The sequence below is a fragment of the Oncorhynchus mykiss genome, chromosome 15 (genome assembly GCF_013265735.2).
Source record: "Oncorhynchus mykiss isolate Arlee chromosome 15, USDA_OmykA_1.1, whole genome shotgun sequence".
NCBI classification, from domain to species: Eukaryota; Metazoa; Chordata; class Actinopteri; order Salmoniformes; family Salmonidae; genus Oncorhynchus; species Oncorhynchus mykiss.
The window spans coordinates 34,791,551-34,805,959 of NC_048579.1; the positions used below are offsets into that span (position 1 = coordinate 34,791,551).

At 38.9% G+C, this 14,409-nt stretch overlaps 1 protein-coding gene across 1 annotated transcript in view; it reads left to right on the forward strand.

Moving 5' to 3' along the window:
* The window catches only part of LOC110490017 (cadherin-12), a 198,102-nt gene that overhangs the window by 167,637 nt on the left and 16,056 nt on the right, over positions 1-14,409 (forward strand). The window contains exons 8-10 of the mRNA XM_021563093.2: positions 4,371-4,507; positions 8,501-8,622; positions 13,640-13,757. Coding sequence (XP_021418768.1) covers positions 4,371-4,507; positions 8,501-8,622; positions 13,640-13,757 — 377 coding nt within the window. The remainder of the gene's footprint in view (positions 1-4,370; positions 4,508-8,500; positions 8,623-13,639; positions 13,758-14,409) is intronic.

Sequence of the window (14,409 nt, forward strand, 5' to 3'; positions counted from 1 at the left end):
ATCATAGCGTACAGAGGCCTATTATCAGAGGCCAACCATCACGCCTGTGTTCCAACGGCACGTTGAAGAGGCGACTCCGGGATGCTGGTCTTCTTGGCAGAGTTTCTCTATCCTGTGTCTGTGTTCTTTTGCCCATATTAATCATTTATTTTTATTGGCCAGTCAGAGATATGGCTTTTTCTTTGCAACTCTGCCATGAAGGCCAGCATCCCTTAGTCGCCTCTTCACTGTTGACGTTGAGACTAGTGTTTTGTGTGTGCTATTTAATGAAGCTGCCAGTGAGGACTGGCATCTGTTTCTCAAACTAGACACTCTAATGTACTTGCCCTGATGCTCAGCTGTGTACCGGGGCCTCCCACTCCTCTTTCTATTCTGGTTAGAGCCAGTTTATGCTGTTCTGTGAAGGGAGTAGTACACAGCATTGTACGAGATCTTCAGTTTCTTTGCAATTTCTTGCATGGAATAGCATTCATTTCTCAGAACAAGAATAGACTGACGAGTTTTATAGAAATTGCTTTGTTTCTAGCCATTTTGAGCCTGTAATCGAACCCACAAATGCTGATGCTCCAGATACTCAACTAGTCTAAAGAAGGCCAGTTGTATTGCTTCTTTAATAATCAGTTCAACAGTTTTCAGCTGGGCTAAGATAATTGCAAAAGGGTTTTCTAAAGATCAATTAGGCTTTTAAAATGATAAAATTGGATTACCTAACACAACATGCCATTGGAACACAGGAGTGATGATTGCTGATAATAGGCCTCTGTACGCCTGTGTAGATATTCCATTAAAAATCAGCCGTTTCCAGCTACAATACTCATTTACAACATTAACAATGTCTACACTGTATTTCTGATCAATTTGATGTTATTTTAATGGACAAAAAAAATGCTTTTCTTTAAAAACAATTACATTTCGAAATGACCCCAAACTTTTGAACAGTAGTGTACATCTGTGACTAGCCATCCACAACAATCCCAATCCGTAAGGCGCAACAAGCTAACTGAGAGAGCAGCAGTGTGATTCAATGAGCTATGTAAATAATAAGTGATATCCGTATCGCACGTATAGGCTACACCACTGCTATCGCCCTAACCTCGAAGTGTTATTGAAATTGGATCATCCATGGATGTCATCAGCAGTCAAACCATTGAAAGACATGGCTTGGACTGTAGCTTACAAAATACTATTCCTGTTATTTTCCTCTGATCCATCAAATGCATTTGGTGTGTCTCTGACTTGTGGTCATATTCCTTCAGGCGGAATAAAAAAGTTGTGCCTTTTTTCAATGCTGCTTTGAACTTCATTGAAAAGGATTAGGATTACAGTGATTTCAAGAATTTTTACTTTATCAGGTACATATAACAGGTTGCATGTAATGTGGTACTCCCCAACCCTGAGCCCAAACACTCTCTAGCTCTCTCTCTATCTCGCTCTGTTTCTTGCAAATAGCATTTCAAATAAAAATCTTAGCACAGAGAGTACAGTAGAAGACAATTGAGTGTCTCGTGCACTCAATGGATGGATGGAAACAGAGTGCATTGTTAAAAAATGTATGAGGGGTATTTTGCTTTGTAGTCTTATTTCTGTTCAGACAGATTGCTTTTAGTTCTACAGTGATGATTTTCAAGGATGTACTCTTCAGTGGTTGCACAAGACACAAATGGCAAAAAATAGCCTGTTGCATCCAAGAAAGTATTTGTTTTAATATGAATATTTAATCTCGTAAAATACAATAGAATAGGCGAGGTAAAGATTTGTAGAACAAAAAGCCTTTGCTCTCAGTTGTTTTGATTTTTCACTTTGTCTTGAGTGTGTTTAATTATTCAGAAACTCCAAAGTTGACATTGTTCGTTTTCATGCCGTCAGAAAAGAACTCCAAAACAATAGTACCAATGACTTATCATGCATAGCGAATCACAATTTTAGAGTTTCGCCTCCACAAACTCCCACTATTCTGTGGTGCATCACCAAGTTATATTTAACTGAAGGGAAGAGCAAGCATGAAAACTGCATTTTATCATTACTCCAACCATCAACTGAAAGTTCAGATGACTCTGAGGGATTTGTGCAACCTTTTCTGACATTACCAGAGATCACGGACATCTGAAAGCATTGTGAAAGGAAGTGGTGCAGCATCCAGTGCCCCACCTTGGCTGTAAACTCTCAGCCTCCTCCATCATACTCTATCACAAGAAATGCCTTCATGGCTTTCTCAATAGTGGCTTGATAGAGGCGAACATTCGCTCTAACCACTAGGCTACCCTGCCGCCCCAACTGCTCTTGTTTGAGGCTCAGGACGTACATCAATGCCAATGGGTTGAACAGAGAAAGTTTTGCAGTTCACAGTGAACACTGCATAGATGTGCTGAATTCAGTGCTATATCACTCTCAATCACCAGTGTGATGCTGAACTATAAAATGTGCTATCCATGGTCCTGAACAGTGTCTAGAGCTGTTCATGTTGCTCAACAGCGAGTTGAGCTGTCCAGGTGCTGAAAAGTAGACTGACACACTGGAGTCTATCAGTGGCTTTTCATTGCAGTGAAATTGTCAGCTTTGCTTATTTTTGTTCACTCAGTCATTCCATTGACAGACTACAAACTTATGTTAGATACTCACAATTAAGTATTTATGAAAGCTGTTGGCGTGTTTTTTATTGATAAGGTTTTCTTTATTAAAATGGGACTGGAGCACAATGGCTCCCGAGTGGCGCAGCAGTCTAAGGCTCTCAATCTCAATGCTAGATGTGTCACTACAGACCCTGGTTTGATCCCGGGCTGTATCACAACCGGCCGTCCCATAAGGCGCACAATTGGCCCAGTGTCGTATGTGTTAGGAGAGGGTTTGGCCGAGGTAGGCTGTAATGGTAAAATAAGATTTTGTTCTTAACTGACTTGCGTAGTTCAAATCAAATCAAACTTTATTTGTCACATGCGCCAAATACAACACGTCAACCGTGAAATGCTTACTTACAAGCCCTTTAACCAACAGTGCAGTTCAAGAAGAGTTAAGAAAATATTTACCAAATAAACTAAAGTAAAAAACGAATAAAGAATAATAATAAATAGTTGAATAAAAGTTAAATAAAAAATAAAAACAAATGATTATTTGCATTTTTCCATAGCATATTTTTCTTGTCAAATGCAATATTAAATTCATATCAAATTCAAGACTGGTGGTGTCTTTTGGAAACATGATATGTATTCCTTTTGAAGTAATGCCATATTTGCACACTAACAATTACAAAGGATATCTCAAAAGTAGCATTTCAGAAGGGAGATTGTTTAAAAAAAAATAGACAGGTTGAGATTCAACTAGAAAAATATGGTCATGCCCTAAGGATGAATTTACAAGCATTCTTCCCTTTGAACCAGTGATCAGAGTTCTAGTGTAATATTCATCAAAGAAAGTAGGCCTAACACTGAACGGTTCTGGCTAGATCAAGTCTACTTCAAGGCTTTCAACTAAACAGGGTTAAAGAGAGTGCTAGGATAATTGGATGTTTGACTATAAAACATGTTATCTGGTTAGAACAGGTTCTGCACGTATCAGACATGATGAGAAACAGATATGATTCAGGCCAAACTGCCTTTTTTGAAGCTGTTGGAGAACTGTCCTACCAATATATAACATTACTAAGCACAGTATAGGGCCATACAAAGAGTACCAAGTTTACAGAAAGAATATTTGAGAAAGATATTGTTTAGGTCCAAGTCGACCACGTTGCAATAACCGGAAGACAAACCATTGGCTGAACATATCAATTTTGCCATGCAGCAACATCAATAACAAATGCCTCTTTAGGAATGAACAAATGCCTCTTCAATAACTAACAAAAGCCTCTTTAGTAATCAACAAATGCCTCTTTGGTTTGAAAACGATACGTTGATCAGCTTGCATCTTTGTGGTAACGTTGTGTAGCCTACATCTTAATGATGATGCTGCTTTCAGTGGTCCTTAACCCTTATTGAAAGTACATGTCTAGAGCAATGTTTCTTTAAAAGACTGTGCATTTTCTGGACTCTATTTGTGTCACTCTAAAAAAATATTTAGTCAGCATAACCAAGACACATGCACCACCGTAACTCAATTGTGATGCATGTTGCTTAGCACAGCCCATTTTGTGGAAATGCCCTCAGTGTATGAGTAATAAACATTACCTCTCTGTGTCTCAAATGAAACCCTATTCCTTATATAGTGTATTACATTTGACCAGGGCCCATAGGGAGACATAGGGAATATGGTGCAGTTTGGGATGCAACCCCTGGCTGAATATATTACACCTAATTCCATACATTTGCCCATGGGGGAAATGAATTCCTTGCTACCCCCATGTGGGAAATTGCCTAATTTACCAAATGTTTTATTAGGTATTCCATCGACTGGAAGAGTGACCTGGACAGCTACTTTGACATTGATCCAGTGGAGGGAACGATTTCCACAAACGAACTACTGGACAGAGAACATATCGCCCAGCACAATATCACCATTGTGGCCACCAAACTTAGTAAGTATGTGACAACAGATAGATCACGATTCATGCAGGTATCACTGCCGCCTTTGTCTTTGAAATCTGTGTGACAGATTTAAGGAGGTTTTAATCAAGTCAGTAGTCAATCTCATTTTGTTTGAGTCGTTTATTGGTAACCGTAAAGCATGATGGCTCCCCCGGAGCTTGTTTGATCAAGACATTGTTTCCTCTGGCCGTACCCACCTTAACTGTCTCTGAAACTCTCTCTCTGTCCGTCTCTTCATTCTTTACCCTCTCTACCTTTTAATGCTCTACCTTAAAAATGTTTTTAACTGCCTTCCAATTCAAGGTTTCTTATTCATGATATTTTAAAGAGATTCTCTGGTACTTTTGTATATGTTTTAGCCAGTAGATGTGAAAGTAGAGTTCACGAGCCAAAAATGATCGCCAATAAATTGCGTACTACGTCACATACTGTATGTGCAGATATGTGCATTGCGTCATTGCTCTCTCGCTCTGCTGTGTATGCATCTTGCTAGATGTCACTCAAATGGCGAGGGGCTGAAGATCATTGGCTGAAACTCGAATTGCTTGGGTAATTGCTAGGGGGCTGGCCCATGTGGGGGAAAATGGAGGGAAAACGGTGCCGTACAGCTTCCAGAAAACATTCTCTTTTAAACTAGGGATGTCGTGGCTTATTGAGGTAAAACATTAATTCTGAAAATAGATTTGGCATAAATGAACTACACACTGACACATCCAGCCCAAAGCGGGAGGTTTAAAAAAATACTTTCTAGTCGGCAAAGTTCCAGAGCATGTCTTTAAGGTCAAAATGTTCTTGCTTGAATGATCTTATGTTGACAATGATGAAGAAAGTCTATGTTTTCAGTCACGTCACAAAAAAAGAGGTATATATATTAATGATGGAGAGCCCTGCAGTGTTGATTTAAGAGTTCATTTACACTCACTGTGAATTTAAGACCTGCCATCAGACTAATTATATATTTTTATGAAGAAAAGTGGAGTAAATTTCCAGATAAATAAGCAAATCCATCGTCATCAAGTCATAAAATCTGCTAAGAGCCATCAAAGTCATTATCTGGGAGGCAGGCTGGTGCTCAATCAAAATTATCCACGCTGTATATTCATTAGAACGGACTGTAAAATAAGGGCCCTTAAAAGTTGAGCTGCTTTTATCGCCTTGGAAACTGGCATTAGTCACTTCGCGGTGGGTGGCGATGAAATTCTAATTTATGTTTCTGGAGTCATTGGAGTAATGGAGGGATGGAGTGGAGTGATGGAGAGGTGGATGGATGGATGGAGAGATATGGGTGGGGGAATGTGGGGGTGATGGAGGCTCAGCCATCATACTCAACATGTGAATCAGCGATTGGGGCTCATGGGATATCCTTTTTGCACACATACCTCTCACATCCCTCCATCCTCCTTTCCCCGTTCACCTGTCAGACTCAAAATACAACAACATACCTGGTGAAGACGGCATGTTACTTTCAGTCTTCCAATGCTTCACATGCCGAATAAGCCGTTGAAGCTGTATCAACATTTCTGGAGTAGCCTTTCCACCGGCACCTCCACTGCAGCCCTTGTTTGTTTTTGTTGCCTTGACGAACTTGCCGTAAACCCTTCCCCACATTTGTGAAAAAGTATTTGGGTCGGACCCCAGCGTCTCCACAATCTCGCTCCATGAATTGGCATGCTGGTCTTCATATAATGCATGGCTAGAATTGTAGAGGTGCAGGTACTTCTGCACCTCCTCGTCAATCAATGCTTGAAGTTGTCGTTCATAATCTTAAATGCACACTGAGTTTCAGGCTGAATCATGAGGAAGAAACTTGCATACCCCTACAGTTGACCAATCATGGACAAAGGGGCGTAGACCTCGGCTCCTGAACATTGGCTGTCCTTGATTTTAAAAAAATGGTCTGCCCAAACAAAGTCCAAAACGAACAAAAGCATCACTCTTCCGAACTGTTTCAGCTGGGAAGGTTCAGGCACCTTTATTCCCCTCACTAACACACCTACATCCACCTAGCATTCCCCTCTGAGGACCTAACTTCCTAGAGAGGCCGTTTACTTGTGAGCGGAATACACTTGTGTCCAGTGTTTATAGGAAACATAACGGTGTTGGATGCTATAGAATGCCTGGACACTTGGCGTCCATTATAGATAAACCTGGGCTCTCTCTGGGACTACAGTTTTGTATCTCCAAACATTTGACTTTAGATCAGTTGTGAGACCTTAGAGCCTGACAGAGCGTTTTACAGTGGCTCCTGTAATGGCCGGTATGGGCCCTGTGTGATTGTTCTTAGATGTGTGTCTGTGTGCTCTGTTTTGTTATGTTCCCACTATGTGGATTAAAATCGGATTGGAGGCCAAACATGCATGAGGGGCTCGCAGTGATAACAAATTATTACAGTACCAGTCAAAAGTTTGGACACACCTACTCATTCAAGGGTTTTTCTTTATCTTACTATTTTCTACATTGTAGAATAATAGAGAAAACATCAAAACTATGAAATAACACATATGGAATCATGTAGTAACCAAAAAAGTGTTAAACAAATCCTAATATATTTTCTATTTGAGATCCTTCAAAGTAGCCACCCTTTGCCTTGATGACAGCTTTGCACGCTCTTCGCATCCCAGGACACCGATCCCATAGAGGTTAAAGGAAATTATTTGTATATATTTGACATATTTTATGTTTATCTGACATAATATAATGGAATGTGCTAAAAACTAATGTACACATAAATAACTGCATTTCTATATGTTTTACACTGGTGGGGGAGAACCAAGATGGAGGCGCAGTGGATTCAACACAGTGCCCCCTGTATACCATCTAGTGTATATAAATCATTGGATAGGTTGAGGTTTCCCTTGCAGTTTCATGAATGATAGAAATACCATTTAGTGACCTCTATTTGATTATAAACACAGTCTATAATATAATAGGTCTACAACTCTTGATTCCTGGAAGGATACAATGCACCTTTCATAGAAAATAGTTCCTCATTGTTCTGTGTCAGAGGGCCAAGAGAAAACCAGAGGACCTTCAGAGAGAGAGAGAGAGAGAGAGAGAGAGAGAGAGAGAGAGAGAGAGAGAGAGAGAGAGAGAGAGAGAGAGAGAGAGAGAGAGAGAGAGAGAGAGAGAGAGAGAGAGAGAGAGAGAGAGAGAGAGAGAGAGAGAGAGAGAGATGTCCAACATTTCTGCCAGAGGAGTATCAGTGTTAGGGGTGGCGATCAGTGCGGAAAGCAGCAAATCCCGTACTCAGTGTCATTTTTTTTCTGTGAGGAAGATTGCTTTTTCCATCAAGGTCGCACACAGGTCTCTGGCTGAGCCCTAGCTGCATCTTCAATTCCCCTGTGGAGGGGAGGAGGGCCATCCACCGCTCCCTTCCCTATAAGCCTGCACTGCAAGCATAGCCTATCCCCCCCACTTCAAATCCATAAAGTTTACCTTCACTTCTGCCTCTGAATACAAAGAAGACATTTCCCCCTTGTGCCATAGCTGTATAGAAATATTGTTTCAAAAGCAGAGATTCCGGTAACTGCTCCTCTAGGGAGTTTCGGCAATGTCATTAATATGTGACTTGCATTTCAACAGCAGTTTAAGCTGGAGCCCATAGCAGAAGTCTGAGGGAGAATGGTTTGCGCAATCTGTACACAACTAATGGGTAGAACCAAGTATAGCTATAAATGTTCAATCATACTGTGTTTATTGTTCATGGAATATAGTCTTCTGTTTTTAGAATACTGAAAGAAGAGATTTATTTTAAGGTATTGACATTGTATTTATTCTCCAACACATGGATACTTTTGAGGCATCTGAGAATCCTAAGACTGCAGTGCATTATACAACCACATGATGTCAGGGTTGTATAATCTAACACTCTGTTTTCCCTCTTCTTACACTAACTAACCGATAGGCAAGCACAATGAAACTCATTAACTAGAAGCATTTGTAATTGTTATGCTCATTGTTGTTTGTGTGATTTTACTCCTCAGATAGCCCAGTGCTGACCAGTAGAGTGGCTGTCACCATTCATGTACTGGATGTCAATGAATTTTCCCCTGAACTAGCCATCCCTTACGAGAGCTTTGTGTGTGAAAATGCCAAAGTAGGCCAGGTAAGTGAGTGTGTGTGTGTATATGAGTCCCAAAGGTTATGTCCCAAATGGCACCATATTTCCTATGTACTGCACTACTTTTGACCAGGGCCTACAGCGGTACAAAGAACCATTAAAAATTAATATTCAGCTGTGTGCAATATGCTTTAAAATGTTTATTTAAAACAAAATAAATCATATAAAACAAAAGCTCATTGCCATGCATATCACTGGTATCATTGTATCAGAGTTTTGCATAATGCTAAAACCATCTGCTTTATTTCAGCTAATGGAGGGGTTGGGCGTGCTTTGTTCATCAGCAAGCAAGTGTACATTCAGATGATTTATTTGGATGCAGGGGAGTCTCTGCATGTGCACATTGTAAACCACTCGTGCCTACAAATTAGCATATTAGCAAACATCTACATGCAGTCAGTGTGCCGACAGAGAGCTCCTTTGGGGATTTACCAAATAGCTAGAAAGACCTTTCCGTCACACACCAAAGATGCATTATCCTTACTTCCCACTGAGTACAAACTGGTTGAATCAATGTTGTTTCAAAGTAATTTGTCAACAAATTGTGATGTGGACTCTACTTAGATATTACATATGGATTTCAAAAAAGACAACGTGAACTGTGTTTTGAGGGTAAAATTTCAACCACGGTATCATGTCAACATGGTAACTAAATTTCAATCTAGAAAAACCTTGTATGAAATACATTTAATTTGTACCTTTAGAACAACATCAGATCTTTAACATTATATCCACTATCAGAAAAATAACAGTAGGCTCGGCAGCACCTTCTACTGGAGAATTGATATATCTACAGCTACCCTTTGGTCTCCCTTCCAGGGATTTAACCAAGCCCGGCTTAGCTATGATATCACTGACTATGACCGATGTGCTATAGTGAGAAGGATTGTTGAGAGATCACTTAAAAAACGAAATAGATTCACTATTGCTATTGAAGTCATTCCAAAGGGTAGGTTTAACAGAGCAAATTCCATGTGACCATACTTTATCACTCATGTGTCATCAATGATAGTATTTAGACCAATATAGCACTAAGAATGTCATCAACAGCTATTGCTTCAATTCAACCTAAACCTAAAAATAGATAATCCAATAGGCCTAGGGTTTCAAGCTCTGGTTGATTTCAAATGTAATGATATTTAGTTATTTTGAATTGTGTTTGTTTGTCAACGCAACCAAATATCAACATTTGCAGGAGATGTATCTTCTGCTTGGATAGTTCCATCTGTGCCACTGGCTATAATTCCAGTTTTTCTACAAATGAATAATTGAAATGTTGGATTCAAGTCTCCATTTCAACCAAAAATCGAAGTTAAAGAATAGGACTAAATCATATCATTTTTAATACATTTAAAGTTTGATTTGATTTAGTCTTACTCTTTAACTTATATTTCTGGTTGATGGAGACATGAATCCAACATATCAATTATTCATTTGTAGACAGACTGGAATTAAAGCAGGCTAAGTCAGTGGCACAGATGGAACTATCAACACCAAAGATATATTTTGCTGATTTGACAACCAAACACAATTCTATATCATTTTTGAATTACACTAAATAGCCTATTAACTTGTCGAAAAAGTTAACAAATTATATGTTGTATTCATATCTCCAACTCAACCAAAAATACAAGTTTAAAGAATGGGATTAAGCCAGTGGCTCAGCTGAAACTATCCAAGCAGTAGATACATCTCCTTTAAATGTTTCTACTTCGTTGAGTTGTTAACCAAACACAATTCAATAATATAGCTGCAAGCAGCATTGCCGGGGTTCAAGCTGTGGACCCACTTTGACATCATCAGGACAAATTATAAACATTGCCCTAGGATAAGCTACTTACGCATTCCTGACCATGATTACCAATTAGCAGAACTCAAAATCATACAGATCATGCAATACTAATTTATTGTATTTTGGACAATTTTTTTATGACGTTGGCTACTTTTAAACAGAACCACTGGACAGATCGTCACCAAATGTAGTATCTATAGATGCACATCTTAAAACAATATGACAACTATGAGCCAAATAAGCTTGCATTAATGTGTTTTCCTGTCAAGCAGTGCCATGTGACCATACTTTACAGGTTAGCTAGATATATATCCCTGAGCATATGGCCAAATTTCATTATTCTGAGTCTAACAGATCAGGAGATATAAACATGTGCCTGTTATAGCACCACAGTATGGTTGATCTGAATGTGCTTAGATATGTTGAGTCTGGTTTGGTACATGTGTATAAAGTTTTGTTACAATACAAATATCCGTGTCAGAGTTATATGTATTTATGACCAAGACCACGCCCACGTCAATGTTTACTGGTCAATAGCGGCCATGTTGCTTGAGATGCTATCCTGGAACCCCTAAAAAGCAATGTCAACATGTAGAATCGGGTTTCACGCAGCTTCGCTTGCTTGAACCCCTAATTGCTTTTGTATCACAGTAAACAGCTTAAAGTTAAGGCTATTTTACAAACGAATGTAACATTCAACCTTGAAATGAGTAACACATCCATGGCCACATTTTGAGGTTACTGTAATTATACATTTCGTCTTATGTAGCTAATCATATAAAGTCTGCATATTCAAGATAGCATGCATAAGTCGTCCCAGGTCTGTGTAGATCTTCACATTTGCAGTAATAATCTGCGTAGAATCTCAAACTGCATAGATCACTTGCACCACGTACTTTCAATGTATTCTGAACTGCAATCAAGGTAATTTGGTTCCACTATTAGATGAAGCACAGTGATAACACAATCTGTTATATAAATAAACAACATATCTGAAATTCTATTCCCATTTGAACTTTGCTGTGCTTTTAAATGATTGAAATTACAGTGATAGACATTTGGGTGACAACCAGAAATCTGACATTTTTTCCATTGGATTTTGGTTGTGCTTTTAGATGGCTGAAAGCATTGTGATTATACATTGGAAATTAAACACACTTTTTGAGTGGGTGACTATAGGTTAGAATTTCATTGATCAACGTCTCAACCAAGTATTACACAATTATCCACATTGAAATGATGTGGTGTGCAGAGTGGGTTATGTCTTGCTCAATGAACCTTTATTTTAATTATATATTATTTTCACATTTTTCAGATCTGGTGATTGCCACTTCTAATCTTGACCTCAACCCTACAACATTAGATGTAACTATTTTCAGGAACTCTAGTATTAACCATCGCCAAGATGTACCATTAACTTAACGTTCTTCTCCCTCTGAGAATAATATCCGTTTGGCTCCATGCTTTCCATACTAGTACTTTTAACAGGAAGATTCCGCCAGCTGTTACTCACAGCTGGTTGGTGATCTTCTCTTGTAAGCCATCATACCCTTCGATGATTAGCCCCCCTCAAATTGCCTGCCAAAGAACAGACAAAGCACTTACAGTGCAGTACAGGTATTCTGAAGCAAATCACACTGTGCAGCAGCAATGTATGTAGTTCTGTCTTTGAGCTGTTCTTGTCTATTGATGTTCTGTATTATGTCATTCTGTATTATGTTTCATGTTTTTTGTGGACCCCAGGAAGAGTAGCTGCTGCTTTTGCAACAGCTAATGGGGATCCTAATAAAATACCAAATACCAAAATACCAACCTCCCCTGAACAGTAAACCAGGGATGTATTCAGGTGAGAAAAACAAGAGATACATATTTCCATTTGAAAGCAGCAAGGAAGGCTATGCAGAAGGCATACAATATGACTTCTTTAAGCAGAGATGTTTGCCTTAGGACATACAACAATTTCAGGTGTAGACAATGCAGGATAAAGGTTCTGTTCCTTCACAGCTAATGGATTGTGACAACCACACTGTTTGTGTATTCTCAGTGAAATGGATTAAAAAGAGAAAATAAGAAATCTCTCTTATCAGAAACACAATTGCATGTATCTGAATGCATTCTAAAATTAAGAGGGTAAAGTTTAGTGAAGCAAGGGGCTATCATCCCAAACTGAAGCCACACAGAGGAGAGCAGAGTAGATTAGGGAAGAGGAGTGTTTCGAGGCGAGGCAAGTAGAAGCGAAGAGAGGATGAGAGACGAGGCTAAACAACCTCCCATTGAGATCATAGCCCTGTGCATTGATCGACTGTGACAGGAATCCATTACCCCCTGTTGCCCTTAGACAAGTACAACACAACATAATTAGAATATGTGCATCTAGAAACAATGTTTAATTAATTTTCTCTTACGGATATGTCCCTGTTCAGGTCACACAAATGTATAGATCGCTTTATGTCCAGGTTTTGGCCATTACACAGTGATAATAAAACAAGGCTTTATTGTTGCAAAGATTTAGATAAATAAAAACTGCATTCTTAATTTGATTTCAATTGTTTCTGTTGAATGGGGCATAGTGAGTCTATGATTCATTGTGTGTTCATGGGAGTGGTCAGGGGAATACAGTATGTTCACTCTGAGAAAAGGCTGCAGGGGGCATGTTTTTAATATTTTTGCCAGTCAAAGAAATATGTAGAAAAAAACTCCTTAATGTAACTTTATGAGTCACATAACTTAAAGTATAACCTAATGTCCCAACAGTGTGAGTGTATCGTATATAAAATAACTAGAAAAATATAAAACTACCTCTGTATATTAAAATTCCAAATGCATTTTGTAGCCGAGAACAAATCATTCATATTTCTCCCTCAGGAACATTTAAGGTAAATTAAAACCTGTTTCTTATACACAGAAACTAGGACAATCGCAAAACAGATTATTTGATGTGTTGGTAACTATCTACCTAAATATTTGTCGGAATGTTTCAATGAATCATCGTCATCATTAGTAAAAAATATTCTTAACCCGCACCTGTGATCCACCCTTTAATTAGTGGCTTTGTTTTCAGTCATATTTGGCCTAGCCAACCAGGAAAAAAATACTAATATTATCCACATGTAGATTGTAAGATTGTAAGATTCTCACAATGTAGATTGTGAGAAAAAAAAGGGGGTGGGGCAGTGTGCCAGTTTAATGTAAAAACTGTTTCTCTCTCAGGTAATTCAAACCTTCAGTGCAAAGGACCAGGATCTGCCTCAAAATGGTCATAAGTTCTCCTTCAAACCGTCAGAGAAGGACATCAACAACAAGAACTTCACTATCCGAGACTTTGGAAGTGAGTTATCTTGACCAGGTTTCTGACACTATGCCAGTGAGGAAGAAAAAGTAGTCCTGATAGTGAAGAAGTATGATGACAGCATCTAACATATCTCTAGGTGATACAGTGCATCCATCATAACACCTGCAACAAGGTCACAGGCTTTAACCTTTAGACTTGTGTTGTGAGTAGCTTGTGTTTTTGTGAGGACCTGATATACAGTGTTATCTTACATATCCAAGCAAAATAATATATATTTCTAGACATTTTGTGCAGGAGCCATGGCCATTACCATCATTGGGAGTCAACTGTGTAATATAATTGATTTGTGATTATTCTAAATGTAGAAAAATGTGTACTGTTGTGTCAATTCTATAGAATTGATGTTGTCATATAATATATTCTCAGAAAGGTATGGTGTCTCTTTCCAATGGGGATATTGTGAAACACAGCCTTGGATGTCTAATATGCAAAGGAGGGTAAAAACAAGTGTGACTGTGACCTATTGCAGTATGAAGCTGTGGAAACGAATGCATTTCTCAACCTTGAAGAGAGACCTGGCTTGAACCTCTGATCCAGTTTTACTTTTTGGACACAGCGTCTCACAGCTTTTTGCCCTGCCATCACATTGCCAACAGACACAATCGCCAGATACAGGGGTGAGATCTGA